Genomic DNA, 20,000 nt, shown 5'->3' with positions numbered 1-20,000 from the left:
ACGGATGTCTAGAAGGTCTTTATGGTCCGGATTGCCTGTACAGTAAGTTTCCGGTTACACACTGCCTTGACCATTTCAAAATAACAAATCACTCTTTTAAATACCCAGTTTATCAATATACATTTATATTAATTATATATCTGAATTATTGTAGTATAATTAGCTATAAATTAATTGTTAAACATTAGGTTTATCGACTAGATGGCAAAGGAAAATAACGTTATGCAATTAAACACACTCGTGCTATTTTCTGTATACCTTTTGTACTTATGTTTCAACAGTGGTACTATTTGTTTATTATTGCCCTTATGTTTGTGCTTTTCTGTTTAATTTTTACTTGTGGATAATTAGTTGTTCTTTTGTGAATAATAAAAACTGCTTAAATTAAGTTAAAAAACTACGTAATCTCCATCTATATATAAACAGGAGATTTGATATCTGAAGCTCTAATGACGCATCCAATTTTGCCACGCGACAATAATTGTTCTACGAACAATACGATCCACGTTGTGTTTAAAACTGAACAAAATTTTATTTCATTGGGAATTGAACTGCTATACAGAGGTAAGTTTTTACTCGAATTATACTGATTTGTTTTTTAAAGGCTGCAGTTTTAATTGTAGTCGAAAATTTAAATACGGTGGTATATATTTATGGAACAAGATGAGAATCATCATGGCCGCGAGCAACATTGAACGTAATTCTTTCATTATTGGCATACAATTTTGACATAATTCAAAATATATTTAGCGGTTTAGTGCTGGCTTTTAAACCGAAAGTCTCCATTTTGAATCCGGGTTAAAGGCAATATAAGGTTCCTGAGTCCAATCAGCTCTGATGGGTACATAACTTATGTTTGAGAAACAAACGGCTGGTCTTTGTAATGACCGCACTACCGTTTCATTTGCCGAAATGACAGAAACAAGTGAACACCAATTCACGTATATCCAGGACCGACAGGTTCAATAAGAGGACTTTAATTTTCTACAAAATATATTCCTAGCTAATTTCATATTGCCTGTATACAGATGCAGATCAAACCAAATCATTATTAATATATTTCTATGAAAGGTTCGTATAATAACTTGATTACCTAGGGCGATTGTATTTGTTACAAACCTGAGTTCTATTTCTGTGCAATGTACATAAATACACAAAAGCATAACCTATTAGCTATGAAGCCTTTAGCATTCAAACCTACAATGTGATAAGTTTAACTTACTAAATATTTTTCTTTCTTTCCTTTTTAGTTACAGAGCTCAATGTTACCATTTTCTACACTACGCAGAAAAGTAATGTAGGTCTTCTACAATGCTTACATTTCAAAACATTTTGGATAAGAAATTCAACACTTGAAATTGAATGCGAATTCAGAGAATTGATTTTGGAAATTAAAATTGTTTTTGGCTTTTTTGTTCCTATTTGTCGTATTAGAGTAAATGGGGGTAGGTATACATGTTTTATAACCATAACATACTATTCAATATACAAAAAGGTGAAAGTTGTTTAGTTTTATTAATGTATATGGACAAATAGTATAATTAAATGCAAAGACTTAAATACACGTTATTATATATTTCAATTTTTATGCAGGGCGAAATGTGTTAAAAGAATCAAGTATTGATATTTTCTCGAATGGTCAGATAGTAAAACATATGTCGAGCCTATATTACAGACACGCGCTAAATGGAAATACAGAAGACGGTAGCTGTTTTACTTTGGAACCAAACGCAAAATGGGAATCCACATTTCAGAGGCCAAGAATTGTTAAAAAAATTGTAATACATATGTGTGGTAAGAAAATAAATGTAAATTAAATAAAAATAAATTAGCGAAAATAAGCTAGTTTTATAGACTATTTAAAACGGTGTTTGGGCACTTAATCCCCGACACTTAATTCCCAATTCCCTTAATCACTAGGCACTTAATCCTCAGACACTTACTTAAAATACGCTAATATCACCTTTTTATTTCTGTATATAGCAATATAAAGCATAATTTAATGGGAAAAGGGGTCAAAATAGCTGCAGTACCTTTTTTTTTTACTTCTCTCTTTACCATCATCAAACGATGTAAACATTCTTTGCTGTTTTAACTAAGGATTTTCAGCTTGGATTCTGTAGCCCAGCCATTGTTAGGCCACAGACCAAATACAAACAGATATTCGCTGAATTAGCCAGATGATTACCAACATTGTAAAGCAAAATAAGGAATAAAATCGTCTAATGCATATCCTATTATTAGCTTACGTAACAGCAGTTACCTCGTGTCATATAAAAAAATTTGCTTGTCATATTGTTGACGAAAATTAAATAGAATAGCGCAAACTAACTTGCTTTAATGTAATAGGTGTTGAAGCTAATAGAGTGATTTTAAAATTATTAATGTAATTATATTTGGAACGCGTGGTCGAATGGTACAGGCATTGCGAATCTCGGTTAGGACCTGTGACTGTCCCTGAGTGCAACCAACCCTGATAGTGGCTGTTTAATGTATTTTGATATTTATTTTAATTGTCACCATTTTTTTATTGTTTATATGGGAAAAATCATTAACATTTTTCAGCTGACTTTAAATTTTACTTTATCGTATAATGAGAATATATAAATATCGAAATCGTGCTGAATAATAGACCTAAATATTTTGACAGTTTTCGCGGTTTTACACCTCCCTCCGTTATCGTATACTCAATAAAAATTAGGTATTGTAATTGTGTGGAAAGTTTAAAGGGACATTTAGACTAATTACAACGTCTCATAACTTTCCGGAGAAGGAAAAACGTGTTTGTTTTTTATACAAAAACGTCTGTCTATCTGTCTGTGTGTATGCAAAAATTATAACTTGACTACCATTTGCGTTCCGTTGACGAAATTTTATAGCTAATTATTATATAAATAGGACATTTTTCCACTTAAGATTTCTGATAAACGTAACGTGGTATTCAAACTACTTCTGCTTTCTAAAAACCTTATAACTTGAGTACAATCAAAGTTAGGCGAACAACATTTTACATATGTATTACATTGTATACTCAGGTGTTTGTAAATTGTTTAAGCTTTTCCAATAAATAGACGGTACTTGACTTTATTTCCGCGGGAGGAAAATACCTTGAAAACTGTTTAAGTGCTGTAGACGACAAGTTTTAGATAACTATAAAATCGTATACTTTCAATTACTTTTTTTAGTGGCTTTCCAAAAAGAGGAAGAAGTAGTTTACTCCATTTCCGGTTTCTAAATTAAGGATAACTTAAGTATCTTTTGACTTAAGTGGAATAAGTTTGATGCATCCAATATCACATTGTTTAAGTTAAATTTCGATTAATTTCCAAAAATATCTCAAAATTTTTTACTTGCAACGGATCAATTTCTTTTAAATTTGTCACGTAGGTGAAGACTCGGTGACACTACACTTTGACATGAATGTGACTTAATTATAAGTTATATTTTTAATTAATAAATATTTCCATATACCGCACCAATTATCTGCTCTATTATATTCAAATATTTTTCGTCAATATGGTTTGCAATTTTTCTTTTCTACGAACTTATATTTTAGTTTTAAATATTAAGAACTAAGAAACAATAAAGCACGATTGCACTGAAAGTTTCATTCTTCTAACTGTTACATAAGATTATACGAGAAAGTTTATGGTAGATCACGATTGCTTTATTATGATTATGTGATGATAATTAAGTAATTACGGATGACAAGTGTCAAGTTTTAAGTTTCGTGCATTAAGTTGGTTGGGATTTATTGAACGGAAACTATTTTAAACAATAATGTAAAAATATACATAAGGTTACGTTTATAATCACATAACAACTCAATTAATACGGTAACATATGCAATGGATTTTATATAAATACGCTTGAATTCGTCAAGGAGCTACCTGCACTTACTTTAAAAAAATTTATACAAAGTCTAAAAATTGTATACGCGAGTTTAACTAGTTTAAAAACTTTTTAAAATAAAAACTTACAAATGTACTGACAAATAGATCTGCAATGAGGAGCGGTGGCTGTCCCATTTAAAAGTAATAGAACGATAATTAAGATAAAAATCATAGTTTTTAAAATCGAAATGCGTTTAGAGAAGTATTGTGTATTAAAGCTAATTTTTTGCAAGCGTTACATACACATAGCGTAGCAATGTTGCTTTAAATATATGTTCAATTACGAGCTGTCAAATGATCTTCTATCATTACACTTTACATCTTTATTAGCCCCGTTCTTCACAAAAAAAAGTGTTTTCTATCTTTGATATTTGTTTTGGTGAACGTTATTGTTTTATTTAGATCACACAAGTTAAATTAAAGAAATAAGTAAATCACAATTTAAAGAAAGTTTTAGTAACTATGTTTCATTTTCAAAAAATATTTTTTCAAACTTTTCAGAAACATTTACCCCCGATACGATCAATTTTAAAATTGAGTTGTTCAACTCTGGCGACCAGATAACATTTACGAAAATCTTTGACTATTTCTCTCATCGTTATGCAATCAATATTGTAAATAGTGGTGAAATAGTAAAAATTGTTCTAAGCTCAAGCGGGACGCTAGCATTGTTAGAATTTGAAGCACTTGGTGGTAAATATGTTACAAATTATATTTTCTGTTTGATATCATTTCATTTCTTAATTACGATTTTTCATTTAACTTGTTTTCCTCGTGCTTTTGTCTTCGTCTTTCAGTGATCGAAACTATCGATTGAAATTTTGACTACTTCTTACGTACCAATTCGTTCAAAACTTAGCACGGTGGTCAAGATTAAATGACTGTGCAGTTTGACGTCAAATTTGAAATATTATGTCTGCCCAATTAATGTGTTAAAAAAGAAAAGTTTGGGTCGGTATATGATGTATTGGCTCCCTTTACTAGAATTTAAGAAGCGAGCAATGATTTTAGTTTTAGCTCTTTAAATTGTAGTTTATTTCTTTTTTTTTGTAATTAAACAACATTATTTATTACATCTGCATTACGTTTAAGCATGCTATTAAAATATTGGTATGATTTTTTGTAATTAAAATATATAAAATGCGCATAATTAAAGACAATTTCACATTAAATGAACACAAATAGTGCATTTAATAACTCCGTAAATACTAATTTATAGGAAATACTAAATAATTCTTTAAAGACTGATTATGCATTCAGTTAACTCAAGTTTGATATCCAATTGCATTGGCATCTATTCTTAATCCCCGTGCCAAGTGTCAGAGAAATTGGTCAGTTTAAATGTGTTGAAATTTCACTTTCATGCTTTGAAGGCAGACGCCAGACGAACGCACAAAAACAGACAGAGGAAGCAAGTAAACACAGAAACTTGAGTACCGGTTGATTAAAGTTGACCGAATTCCTTTTTTTTAAGGGGATATGCTCATTTTATTCTATTTTTTTTACAAGTTAAGATCTAAAGCTTTTTGAATATTTTTACCATTTGCAACACATGACATCACATATTATACAGCAAAATAAGGGTTGAAAATAATTTCGGTTTTCATGGAAACTTAAAAAAACCTCAGCAATTTTTTATTTTTTTTTGGCATTTTAAAACTTAAGCTAAGAATTTTTTTATTTATGCACCTATAGCAATCAAATTTACACGGCTTATATTTCAGTTTATATTCACAATTTTGTTAAGACTATTATTTAATATAACTACTGGTCAAAACTCCACAAAGTCCGAAAAAACACACACTTTTAAGTATACAAAAGTATGAAAATGTGCATATTATTTATAGTTAATGTTTTCTATGAAAGCCATCACAATGCCATCGTTAAAGAAGTTTTATTTTTGCATGAAGAACAATTACTTAAAATTTAGTGGGAGTTGTTTCAAAAAAAAAAAATAATGTTGTTTAGTGATTAGAAAAAAATAGCGAACTGAGAAAAAAAGCAGAAAATAACGAAACGTATGTCATGAAAATACCATTTCTGTGTAATTTGTAAATGCGGCTGTAAGATTTAGCTATTTCCGAGAAGAACGACAATACAAAAATATATTATCAAATGCATGATAAATCCAAATACAATTTCCTGATGGATCTTAAAACTTTCGTAGAGAGGTTGTAAGGTTAGAAAAAAAAGATCATTATTTTTAAATTAATGGGTTCATAAAAAATTGATTTTTTAACACAATACATTTTTTTTTCTTTCATTTAAATTAAAATTATTACTATAATACAAAAATAGACAAAGTATCCAAAAGTGCTAGAAAAAAATTATGACGAAAAATCAGGATTTTTGTGATTTTTTTTTTTGTTTTGCATATACCATTAAGCATTATATCTAATTTGTAATTTTCTTTTAAGTTTTTGAGATTTCTGGTAAATGAAGGTCGTACTTGCTGTAATTCCAGTTTCTCAAAAGCGAATAACTTAAAGTAATCTTAAGATTAAGTGGACGAAATTTCAATTATTAGTAATAAATTGTATGATATGGTTTCTTTTAACTTTTGAATAATATGTGGCAACCGGGATGGTGCTTCCATTTTTATGTGGGGTTTAACCGTTTGAGTATTTTTTTCAGATAGGTATACTGACTTTTTGAAGAATAAGATATTGTTCTCCAATTACTCTGACATATTGAGTGATCACTAATATCAGGTTGTGGCTACGTACTCTATTTCTGGTTCCTTAAATGCCAAAGCAAAATCATTTTTTTACGTTCTCCTATAAAAAGTATAGAGAAAGTGTTATAATCGTGGAAAAAAAAACCCAAAAAAAACAAGATTTTTGCAAATTTCGACGTTTCACATCTTCCTCAGTCGGAGAAACATAGTTTTGCAATATTGTCCGTATGTGTGTGTGTGTGTGTGTGTGTGGGTGGGTGGGTGTGTATATGTCTGTAAACACGTTAACTTGAGTACCGTAACAACTAGGTTGATGAAACTTCATGTATAAGTATTATATCAAATTTTTGGATCCGTATCAAATTTTCAGCGATTTCCGATGAACGGAAGTGGAACTTTTTCTACTCTCAATTTTTCAAAAGCCTATAACTCGAGAACTATTTCAGATAGATAAATTAAATTTCACTTATAAGTCAACAATCTAATTCTCTGCCTTCTACCAATTTTGAGTAACTTCCGTTGACCGGAAGTAGTGATTTACGCTATTTACGATTCCTCAAAAAAAAAACGCATGTGAATTTATAAAGTACTAATAATATTGCGCACTATTATATACATAATGTTTGGAGTTTACTTGGTGCGCAATTCTTTTTTTCTACGAGATTCTATTTTTAAAAGTTAAAGTTATTAAAAATTGATTAAAAAGTATGTCTATATCACGCGTTGCCATCCCCCCTGAGTGTTAGATAAGAATGTACGAGAAATTTTAGGGAATATCATTCCCGGGTTATTTTTAAGGACTGTTTCGTGATTACATGTAAACGAAGCAGTACTTTATTCTATTTCATAATTCTCAACTCAAAGAAGTAATTAGAGTTTGATAATGTTATTTTAATTTCGGTGTTTGGTGGATTATATTTTTTTCCACTCGATTCTATTCAAACGATAGTTGGTACAAGAAAGCGGAGAATGTCTTAAAACAGTGTATGACGTTCAATTTTCAATGTCTCAAGCATAATTTGAATATTTTTATCAAACTATATTAAAGAAAAATCTTATAAATGATCACCTCTATGTGTTTTCTTGAAAAAAAGGCTGTATTATCACACATCTGAAGAGCTATCCCTCTCTAACGCCACATTTATAAGATAACAAATTAGGGTAGATCACTCCCGATTTTTTTCTGAATGATTTTAGTTTAAAAACCAAAAAACTTGAACAGTGGAGTAACATAAAAAAAGCGTATTACGGCTAACACAATTCAATTATTTTCAGATTGTACAAAAAGGAGATATGGTGCTGATTGTGAAGAGATTTGTAGCATAACCTGTGCTGACCAGGACTGTCAGTTTAACGGTGTTTGCAAAGAATGTGTACAGAAGAGAACAGGAGATTTCTGCATGGAGTGTAAGTGCAAAATTACAAAAACGTAGTACTTGTTAGAGTATTTTCTGCAAAAATATATATGGTATTAATTTTAATACGACAATAGGATTAAAGTTAGAGTATTTTCTGCAAAAAATATATATGGTATTAATTTTATTACGACAATAGAATTATATATATATATATATATATATATATATATATATATATATATATATATATATATATGTTTTGTTTATAATTGTATTGATACTCTTAAATATTTTCCTTTTTAGCCTTAACACAAGTCGAGTTTTTTAAACAACTTCCATCTTCTCAAGAGAACTATATTTCCACACCAAAAACGTTCGCCTTAAGCCTAGAACATATATTGACGATAGTGTTTTTAATTACTGCAGTCATTGTTGTGTTGTGTCTGCTGTATTTTCACCGTTCAGAGTAAATATATAATTAATCAGTATAGATTAATCTTATTTTACTTAATTCGCATCCTCCGATTGTTGCAAATACTATAACTCATTTTTAACAAATTGTTAATATCGCAGTTTTGATCAAACTTACCATATACGTTCTTTTTCATGACAAAGGAATTACATATATATATATATATATATATATATATATATATATATATATATATATATACATATATATATATATATATATGTATATTTATATATATATATATATATATATATATATATATATATATATATATATATATATATATATATATATATATATATATTTATATATATATATATATATGTATATATATGTATGTATATATATATATATATATATATATATATATATATATATATATATATATATTTATATATACATAAATATATATATATGTATATATATATATATATATATTTATATATACATAAATATATATATATGTATATATATATATATATATATATATATATATATATATATATATATATATATATATATATATATATATACATAAATATATATATGTATATATATATATATATATATATATATATATATATATATATATATATATATATATATATATATATATATATATATATATTTATGTATATATATATATATATATATATATATATAGAGAGAGAGAGAGAGAGAGAGAGAGAGAGAGAGAGAGAGAGAGAGGGAGATATTACTGTAATTAGTTATTAGGTTACTCCATATACTTTTAATTTTAGAAAATCTCTAAATTTAATTTTAAAAATCTCAAAGAAAATAATCTGGGATGCCTGTTTACTACGGGGAACTATTTTTCTAAATTGGCCGATTGCTTGTATTAGCGTTGACCAAAAACTATTTGTTTTATATCACAAGCAACTGGACGTATTTTAAAGCAGATATTTTATTGTAGCTCATGTCTTGTCAATAGCATTTAGATCAAATGAATAAATATTGCAGAAGAAAGCTAATTTAAAAACATGTATACCTTTTTAAATGTTCTAAAAATGAGAAAATAAAACAAGATTTACTTGACAACAGCTTTTGTCGGTTAAATGTGAAAGAGATCAAAGCGACCAAAACTTTTATTAAAGAAAGCTATTTTGATTGCCTTTATTATTTTCATTGCCTTTAAAAGCTTTTTATAACAAAACTTTTAAAATTATTTTATGAAATAATAAAGAATAATGTAAGCATATGCTTTTATTTCCAGAAATGCTCGGAGAAAATTACAAAAGAACGAAGCTTAAAGGAATAAACGCAATGTAAGAATAATTTATAGCTTATATATATTACCTAAAGTGTGTTCGTTTGTGTATAAGTGTGTGTGTGTATAAGTGTATTTGTGTCTTTTATGCATTATTATACATTTCATATAATCTTCCTTAAGCTTGTAATTTTTTGAAAAAAATCCGTTGTGATCAGTGTTTAATATCTAAAAGTTTTGGAACTGCAATTTAGCGCCCATATACTCTAGCGGCTATCTTGAAACCGTTGATTGTTTGTTTCGCATAGGCCAGGGGTCAGAAATACTATTTGTTTTAATGGTCAATCTGCATAAGACAATTTGACATCTGCTGATTACACGGAATTTGTATTGATAAAAATTTTGAAAAAGTTTACATGTACTTCTTTGCATAAAAAATTACTAATACGAGTAACTTAAGCGTTTGAAAATCTTCGCTTATTTTTATAGTATTTTCTACACATGAGAATGTAAGTGAATATTTACATGAAAAATCAAAAGCGCTCATTAAAAACTTTGAGTCTCGCCATTATTCCAAATAAATATAAAGCACTAAAATGTATCTAGCTCAGTTGTCTTACCTGGATACCATCGAATCCCATTGGTTTAGTGAGTCATTCTGAAAGGTTCGACGGAGATCAGACACACACCCCACTCATATGATTTACGACGAGCAGACCCGTTGATTTATTTTCTATTTTTCAGTAATTCATAATTTGTGAACCACAGCTCACCAGACTGTTGCGGGGGAGGAAGGAGGGTTAGATAGTCGGCTTGCGTCGTCTTGTCCATGAATATAATTATATATGTATGGTTTGGATTTTGTCAGTGCGGGCGATAACACTATTAAGAAGGGTTCGGTGACTGGTGGATTACCTTACCTCCAATCAGGTTAAACACCACTGACTTAGCTTAGGCTACGCGCAGCTAGAAAAAAGAAACCAAAGTCACGCAACTATGTTTTAGTTTCATATAAGTCTATTCTTTCGGCTTTCTGTTCATCTGTCTAGAACGCGCTTTAAGTCGTGTTGTAACTCTGACGACGATGCATTAAAAATAGAATATCCTAAATGTAAACAATGATGTAAACGTCGATGAAATGTATCTAAGGCTAAAAACTGAGTTAATTGTGTAGCATTGAAAAAAAAAAAATAACGCTTAATATTTGTAACTAGCCTTAAAGTGTAGCTACAAAAATAGGCAAACAAAGATGGCTTTTGACATCGCACAACAAAAAATGATACAGGCTATTACAACAGTTTGATTCAAAGTTTCTGAAATGAATACTGCTTTTTATCTACATAAGAACATATTATTTCAGTATGAAACATGCATAACTAAACCTAATGCCATTAAAGGCAAAAAAGAAAACAAACAAAAACATAATGTATCAAATCTGAGTAAACACATAGCCTTTGTTAACTGGCAACGTTCCAACTCGAACCTGATGGTTCATATGTCAGGTGAAGTAGGGTTTACCTGTTTCATTGACATTGTTGCACGAAGGTATAGTGTGGTCAGCTCTCTATGCCAAACCGCCGTCACTTTCCCTAACAAGAGTCAGGTGCCCATCAGAAGTGGATTGACTCAGGGAAGCCCTACGAACTCTTTCTAGATTATCCAAACTCGAGAAACTCGATACCCAAACAAGTCGTATGCCCTATCATTAAACGTTTTATCTTTCCCAATAGGTGGGAGTGGGAGATGACATCTAACGAACTCGCTCTTCACGTGCAGCTGTATACATAAACTTTGGAGTACATATTATTCAATAATATACGTCTTTACAAAGTTCCCAGTTTGTAATTTTCATGTTTTCCCTCACAAATATATCGCACTTATAAATTCAAAACAATTTGTACAACAAGTCATCGACGAAATCATTGCGTTTTGAAATTTCTGGAATCTCAATTGATAATTGTTTTTTCAAAAAAAAACTTGTTTTATTATTAAAAAAGAATAATTTCATTGAAAATATTCACATTTGATTAAAAATTAAACTAGGATTTTCGTAAGTGTGATGATTGTGTTCGTGCTTTTTAATTTTAATACTTACATTATAATCTAATCATATTTAGTCTTAAAATTTGATGTATGCGTCTTAGCCTTCATTGTTAGCGATTTCAATAATTACCTTCTAATGTTTACTAATAAAGCCCTTTTAAATTTTTCTAGTAAGTACAATGTAAAATACATATCCTATGGTAATATTTCGCTACATAGATATCCATATCTATAAAAGTGAGATGGTTCTGTATAAGATATTTTAATTAATATGGTCAATGTTCCTACATGTTTAAGCTCATCATTAACTTATATTTTTATAGTGTAATAAATTTAGAAATGAAAAAAATGTTTCGTTTAATTATTTTTAAACAGTGCTAAAGAGGTAACTGTATTTTTTATTGTAAGCTACAAAACGAAAAACGAACCGGAGTGGAGATATAGAGTAGGTCTATAACATGATCAAAGTACAAAAAGGAAATTACCAAACTTCACTGAAAATAATGCATTTAATCTTTGAGAAATGTAGAAAATAGTTTTACTAAGGTTGCACCAAACTGAATTAACTAAACTGTTTAGTGCGTCTTTTCAGTTGTGTTTTTTTTTTGCGTTTTTAAGTATAATAAAAACGTTTATCATGAAAACAAATATTTTAGGGCAGAAAAGCAACCAAAAGTCAATCGAAAATAATTCACCACAGCCCTCTGATCAAGCAATGTTATTGTCGCACCTTTTTGGTCAAGCAATCGCTAGTAATTTTTCGTAATTTTGTTGTCTGCCTTGAATTATTGAATTAAATATTTTTTTAATTAAATGTACATTAAAAAACTCGATTATTATTGCATTGTCAGCAAAGATCTAACATTGTGCCAAACAGCTCAATCAGCAAAGGGAAGTCTTAATATTTGAAAATCTGTTGAGCCATACAAACACTTACATACACACAAATACACACATAAAACCTGTGATAATATGCAAGATGCACGTGTAAGGTAAACGATAGTAGATATTTACATTATAAAATGCTCCGGATGTAAGTAGTTTACTTTGGGAAGTATATCTTAGCTTATAAGAAAATCATATTCATTAATAATTTAACAATCCACCCAATGCATCATTGAGGGCTTGAAAATAAGCAACATCCATATCTTCAATTAACATACTACCATTAATCTAGTTTAAGCAAGGCATGTAGGCCCAAGGAACAAAAGGGCTCTTTTCCCTCGTTAAATAAAATTAAAACTTTTATGATGTAATTTTAATATTTGTTTTATATAAATAATTTTAAAAAGAAAAATAAAATCAACATGAAAATCCAGTTATTTTCTGCTATAGAAATAATTAAAAATTCCAAAAAGGCATCCAGTCCTTTTATATTGTACATGCAGGGGGGTAGATCGACCAAGGTCCATCCAGTTTAAAAAAAACTACTCGGGTTGTCGCGTAGTCCAGCAAGCCATTGAAATAATTATCCTATACATACACTTAAACTTTGTCTCTTTTGTGAGATTGGCATCCGGTGCCCATAAATTTACATGCAAAAGTACAAAACTCAACTGACTCAGAAATTCCATTACCCTCACCCTCCCCCGAAATATTCCATTTATTTTTGCAATTGAGCCATTTTTAATATCAACCATTGACAACGTTTTCACAGCAAGCTAGATCCAATATTTTCAATGTTTTTCTATTAGTTTTAAACGTATTGAATTTTTTTTATTGTTCTTATTTTTCTTCAATCCGTATGGCGCTACTAATGGTATAAGAGTTTTGTTTGTCTGTCTGTCCCCTAGGTATTAACATACAATCTAACAAATCGCTAAGAAACTTTGGGGAATGCTCCTTGTAGACATTTTTCTGAAGAAAAGCCTGACAGAAACTGATTAATGTGATGGTTTCCGTTATACAATTTCATTTTATTTTAAAGGGCAAAGCCCCGGCAGTAACGGGGTGTGGTTTGCCACCCAGAATTTCCCAACGGCTATCTTTGCACCTGTAGCCCTTTGATTCGATTTCATACAAAGTGGGTTACGCCTACATCTTGATTAAACGGTCAAACAGCACAGGCGCAACAGACAGCGCCCCGAAGATCGTCTGACCCCGTGAGTCTTTGGCTCCCGCATAAGCACGACGGCGCCTATATTTGTTTTAATGTGCGCCACACACTAGGCTACTAAAATCTATTACCAAATCGAGTAATGGGTGTCCTCCAGCGCCCCAACAGTAGTTATAGAAGTGCGCCCCGAGTTACCCTGAGTTTACCAACGCTTACGGGATACGTTGATCGGACATGGGGTACTGTTTCAACGATCAAACTCCAACAGTGGCGGCTTCCGAGGACCCCGGCTTACGGATGACATGAAACACTAGAGCAGTCTATACTAGGGACACGGTGGGCCTCTACATTCGATAATTAAACCAAACCAGGGATTGCCCCCGACTACCTGGGCGGTCCCTGAAAGGTGTTCAACCTTACTATAAAGTAGGATGATTAATGTATACTCAAGGCTTTCGTACAACATACCCTGGGACTTCTGATCGGTAGTGTGGAAAAACTCGCGCCCCAACAACAAATATCGAAGAAATATAGCACCGTTGTCATTTACATTTTAACTATCTCAGTTTAAAAAAAAAACAAGGTCTCAGGTCTAGAAATACACAATTGGTATCGTGTTGATGAAACCCTTATAAAAGGTTTCTTTCACCAATCAACAACTTCAGTTTACTCACTAGCGTATCTCTTTTTTACACACTTAAACGTGTTTCTTATAACAGTATTTTCCCTCTCAACACACTAAATATAAATTAAATAATCCCATAGACACATAATATAGACTACTACTTCAGAATACGCTAAGCATACAAACAGTTGTTAATTACACGAAATATAAGAAAAAAATTCACAGAAGTTTATCACACTGAACGAAAATATTGCACGTATTCAATATACACACTCTCCTTCCCACACATAATACACAATGCAAAAACACTGAAACAAAATATAGGCTACTCAAATAAATAAAAATACAATATAATTCACACACTAAACACATACCTAATATTACCGTCACAAAAAAAATACTTTAAAAAAAATGAAGAAAATTATAAATCGAATTCGTTCGACATGAACATTCTGAAATAATCAATCTAAAACAGTAATGATAACCCAAAAAAATCATACCTAGGATTGAAAGAACGCCTCTAAACGAAACTCGCAGGAGAATGATGAAATAACGTTATTTAAAATCTGCATTGTGTCTCCTTACCCATATGTGAATAACGTGTTCGCCGTGTTTCAACGACAGGTTTTTGTCAGTGCAGTAATGTTGACTATCCTTCACGGTCTGGTGGCTGGGTAAGTTATTCAAGTTCAAATATTGTAACGTGTACCTACCATTGTAAGATTAAATCCAAAACAAAGGGTTTTTCTGTCACATCTATTTATAAAATAATGAAAACTTGGTTTATGTTTTGTTATTTAAGTATTTGGACAACATAGATCCAGTCGCCACACAACTTTAAATAGTTTTAGCGACCTTTCCAACCAAAAGGTAAGGTGTGAATACAACTTTAAATAGTTTTAGCGACCTTTCCAACCAAAAGGTAAGGCGTGAATACAACTTTAAATAGTTTTAGCGACCTTTCCAACCAAAAGGTATGGCGTGAATACAACTTTAAATAGTTTTAGCGACCTTTCCAACCAAAAGGTATGGCGTGAATACAACTTTAAATAGTTTTAGCGACCTTTCCAACCAAAAGGTATGGCGTGAATACAACTTTAAATAGTTTTAGCGACCTTTCCAACCAAAAGGTATGGCGTGAATACAACTTTAAATAGTTTTAGCGACCTTTCCAACCAAAAGGTATGGCGTGAATACAACTTTAAATAGTTTTAGCGACCTTTCCAACCAAAAGGTATGGCGTGAATACGGTTTACATGTCTGGGGCTTGAACTGCCGTATGTGGTGTGCTGTTTGGTATACAGATTACCCCACGACCATATAAACATTTTTGGTGCCCATTGATTGGACCCCATGCTAAGAGATTAGACATACTACTTGGATAATAGCAATACTAGAGGAGCCCTACGGCACTCTATGCGGTCTAATGGACCGAGACAACTCGCCTCCGCTATAAATAATAGTACGCCTACATTCATTATAAAGAGCGCCTAAACTATCAATATGAACTAATAAACTCAATTAATTAAAACCTGTGGTCGCATTAGGCGTCCCTACGGTAACGGAACATGTGCTTCCAAAATGCGAACTCCAACGCCCCTGTCACCATAGCGGTCAAATGAAATTTTTCATAACCATAGTAAAGGGAGATAATATTAATTCAAGGTGTTAATACAGCATATATTTGGGCGTCTGTGGGTTAATGAGGGCGACAACTCGAGCTTTTAATCCACCAAATGTGATTTAATTTGTATTGAAGAAAACGATAACACAAACCAACTTTACCCGATTTTTTGCATATCTCACACAGAATTACGGTTTAATGCCGGTCATATTAAATTATTTGACAAAATGCGTTCTGTATATTACTTTAGATTATTTTAAATTTTAGAAACCATATTGAACTAATTGTTTTTTCTTTGATCAATAAGATGTGTAACGTTTTCATCCCAAATGTCCCATATTTAACAAATAAGTCAAATACTTAGCTGAGGTCAGTGATCGAACTAGGAATATAAACTAAAAAATCAATTTACTGCTACATTACATAAAGGTAATAGTTTGTCAAATGATAAATAATCAAAGCATCTGACAAGAACACAAGGCCGAAATCTATGTCAACCTGCCATATGGCAATAATTCAAAATAACTTAACAGCGTTGGCTAAAATCACCTTTGACGTTGATAAATAATAAGCCATATATGCGTTCTTTTATGAGCTATTATAGGACGCTGATTGATGCCTTAATATACAATAACTTGTTTGTTATGTACTTATTACTGAATAATATTATTTACGTTGAACTCAACGGTAGGGATTTTCAGAGTGATATTCTTATAAAAAATTGTATATTGTATACCTTGTGTATCCTTTATTATCTTACTAGTAATATTTTTCTTTATTTTCTAGTTTCTCTGTTTCTGTTTGAGCATACTTAAATATATTAAAACAGCACAGTTTGCCAATTCATTGTTCTACAAGATTAACAGACTGTTGTAAATACCTCCAACATGTTTTTTTTTTTGTTTTATAACAACATCATCACTATGAAAAGTACACAGATTTAAAAAGCAAAAATTAACACTATTAATGAGAACAGCATGAAGTAATCCAAATTGTTTCTGATATAAATTTGATAATAACAATATTTTTTTTTAGAATGTCAGTTTGTAATGTATTACAATAGCTAGGAAAAAAAAACTGGGAGTGATCTCCCCTAAACTTTCTCGAATATTCTTATATAAAATAACAGGGGATGGGAACTCGGTTATAGACATGATTTTTAATCCATTTTAAATAAAGTCTTAAAAATAGAATAAAATCTCGTAGACAAATTAATTGCACACCAAGTGAACGCCAAATAAAAAAGTGCATAATAGTGCGCAATATTATTAGTACTTTAAAAATTTACATTTGCTTTTTGAGAAATCGGAAGTAGCGTAAATTACTACTTCCGGTCAACGGAAATTACTCAAAATTTAACAGAAGGTAGAGAATTAGATCTTTTATTTACATATGAAATTTCATGTATCTATCTGAAATAGTACTCAAGTTATAGGCTTTTGAAAAATTCAAAGTAGGAATTGTACCACTTCCGGTTATCGGAAATCGCTCAAAAGTTGATACGGATCTACGATTATGATAAAATACTTATATATGAAATTTCATCAACCTAGCAGTAACGGTACTCAAGTTATCGTGTTTACACACGGACAGACAGACAGATAGACAAACAGACACACAGACATACGGACAAGATTGCAAAATTATGTTTTTCCGTATCAGTGAGGTGTAAAACGTCGAGATTTGTAAAAATCTCGATTTTTGTTTTTGCACGATTACAAGACTTTCTCTATACTTCGTATATACGAGAAAGTAAAAACATTGAGAAACAACGTAATTTCATACCTCAAAATTACGCACTTATCTGTATTTTGCACATAAAACATAACACCTAATTTGAACACCGTCAAAGATTTAAATAAAAAAGTAAAATGTTTTTAAAGTTTAAAAGAAACGAAATTGCTTGGTGTAATTGACTGTTTCAATTTTTATAAATGACAACAAGAATAGCTTGTGTAAGTAGAATGTATATATGATTAATGTTTATTATACTCACACTGAAATGTAGTATACTTTCTTCTTTGTTCTTAAGTTTTAGTATTAGAAGAGATTCCCTCTAACAATATTAAGTATGAAACTAATAGTTAACTTGTTTTGCGCTATATAGTCCTATGACTTCAGCCAGCTTTACTTTTGCGTAGCCTTTGTCCATAAAAAAAAACCGCAAGACAACAGACTTCAGTTGTTTGATGTTGTTCGTGTCTCTCCTAGAAGATTTGCTGTCACTATCTGCCCGAGGGCTCGAACTCGAGATTTTTCAGAGAATACAATAAAACCATAAGACGAGCTATAGTTACATTATCAATTTCTTTGTTTCGACAACTTAGATTTCTAATGGATCCGAGCGCAAATAATCTTAAAAATATTCGACAGGCCCATTTAATTAAGATTTTTAAAATCTCACACGGTTTAATTACAATTAATATGGATATAAAATCCTGACTGTTTGGTTGTTTCAGACTTTAACAAGATTGTATCAATAGGACAATTTTAGTATTTTCGGTAATTAAACACAATTTTAAATAAATGCGAATGTAATCTCCCGTAAACTTTCTCGAATATTCTTTAATCTAGGTCTAAATCTAGGTCTAGGTCTAGGTCTAGGTCTAGGTCTAGGTCTAGGTCTAGGTCTAGGTCTAGGTCTAGGTCTAGGTCTAGGTCTAGGTCTAGGTCTAGGTCTAGGTCTAGGTCTAGGTCTAAGTCTAGGTCTAGGTCTAGGTCTAGGTCTAGGTCTAGGTCTAGGTCTAGGTCTAGGTCTAGGTCTAGGTCTAGGTCTAGGTCTAGGTCTAGGTCTAGGTCTAGGTCTAGGTCTAGGTCTAGGTCTAGGTCTAGGTCTAGGTCTAGGTCTAGGTCTAGGTCTAGGTCTAGGTCTAGGTCTAGGTCTAGGTCTAGGTCTAGGTCTAGGTCTAGGTCTAGGTCTAGGTCTAGGTCTAGGTCTAGGTCTAGGTCTAGGTCTAGGTCTAGGTCTAGGTCTAGGTCTAGGTCTAGGTCTAGGTCTAGGTCTAGGTCTAGGTCTAGGTCTAGGTCTAGGTCTAGGTCTAGGTCTAGGTCTAGGTCTAGGTCTAGGTCTAGGTCTAGGTCTAGGTCTAGGTCTAGGTCTAGGTCTAGGTCTAGGTCTAGGTCTAGGTCTAGGTCTAGGTCTAGGTCTAGGTCTAGGTCTAGGTCTAGGTCTAGGTGGATGTTGATGAAGATTTGTGTGAATATATGTTGATGTGTGTTGAGATGAAAACGCCGATAGAGTTAAGATCCGAATGCGGAAGTGAACGTGAACACGAGCACTTATAAGGATAGGGATATATATATATATATATATATATATATATATATATATATATATATATATATATATATATATATATATATATATATATAAATGTATTTATATATATATATATATATATATATATATATATATATATATATATATATATATATATATATATATATATATATATATATATATATATATATATATATATATATATATATATATATATATATATATATATATATATATATATGAATGTATTTATATATATATATATATATATATATATATATATATATATATATATATATATATATATATATATATATATATATATATATGTCATTTATTTATTTATTTATTTACAGTGTTTTTGTTAAGCATCACATACACAAAAAATGCAGAGGACTATTCTCCTTTTGATATTCATTAAATCTTTAATATCAGGTAACTAGTTCATATTATATTAATTTATTACGATTTTGTTTATTTTAAGTGATGTTAAGCTGTTTTTGTTTTAAACTTGCGTCTATGCAAACTAGACAAGATGTGCGATGTGTGGTACGATAACGTGTGTTACAAACGTCAAAATTTTATATGATGAGTCTTAGTGTTTTTTCAAATACAATTAATTATAATACTTCTTTTTTACATCAAGACTATGCTTTTAAATTTTACATACTTTTACTTTTTTTTCATACGATATTTTATTATTTAAAAAATACGCAGAAACTTGTGATTGGATATTTTTTGGTG

The 20,000-nt window shown here is 30.7% G+C and overlaps 1 protein-coding gene across 1 annotated transcript in view; it reads left to right on the top strand.

Annotated features, from left to right (window-relative positions):
• Window positions 1–20,000, top strand: part of LOC131928980 (uncharacterized) — a gene marked incomplete at its 3' end in the record, with an annotated part of 20,717 nt that overhangs the window by 553 nt on the left and 164 nt on the right. The window contains exons 2-5 of the mRNA XM_059285162.1: window positions 1–42; window positions 4,395–4,586; window positions 7,846–7,977; window positions 8,232–8,335. The exon at window positions 1–42 is cut by the window's left edge and continues 15 nt beyond it. Of these exons, the coding sequence (XP_059141145.1) occupies window positions 1–42; window positions 4,395–4,586; window positions 7,846–7,977; window positions 8,232–8,335 (470 nt within the window). The remainder of the gene's footprint in view (window positions 43–4,394; window positions 4,587–7,845; window positions 7,978–8,231; window positions 8,336–20,000) is intronic.

The sequence above is a fragment of the Physella acuta genome, unplaced genomic scaffold, assembly GCF_028476545.2.
Source record: "Physella acuta isolate Inbredline_101_S28 unplaced genomic scaffold, ASM2847654v3 ptg001580l, whole genome shotgun sequence".
Lineage (NCBI taxonomy): Eukaryota > Metazoa > Mollusca > Gastropoda > Physidae > Physella > Physella acuta.
The sequence above is the reverse complement of the archived record's forward strand: the minus strand, read 5'-3'. Positions and strand labels throughout refer to the sequence as shown.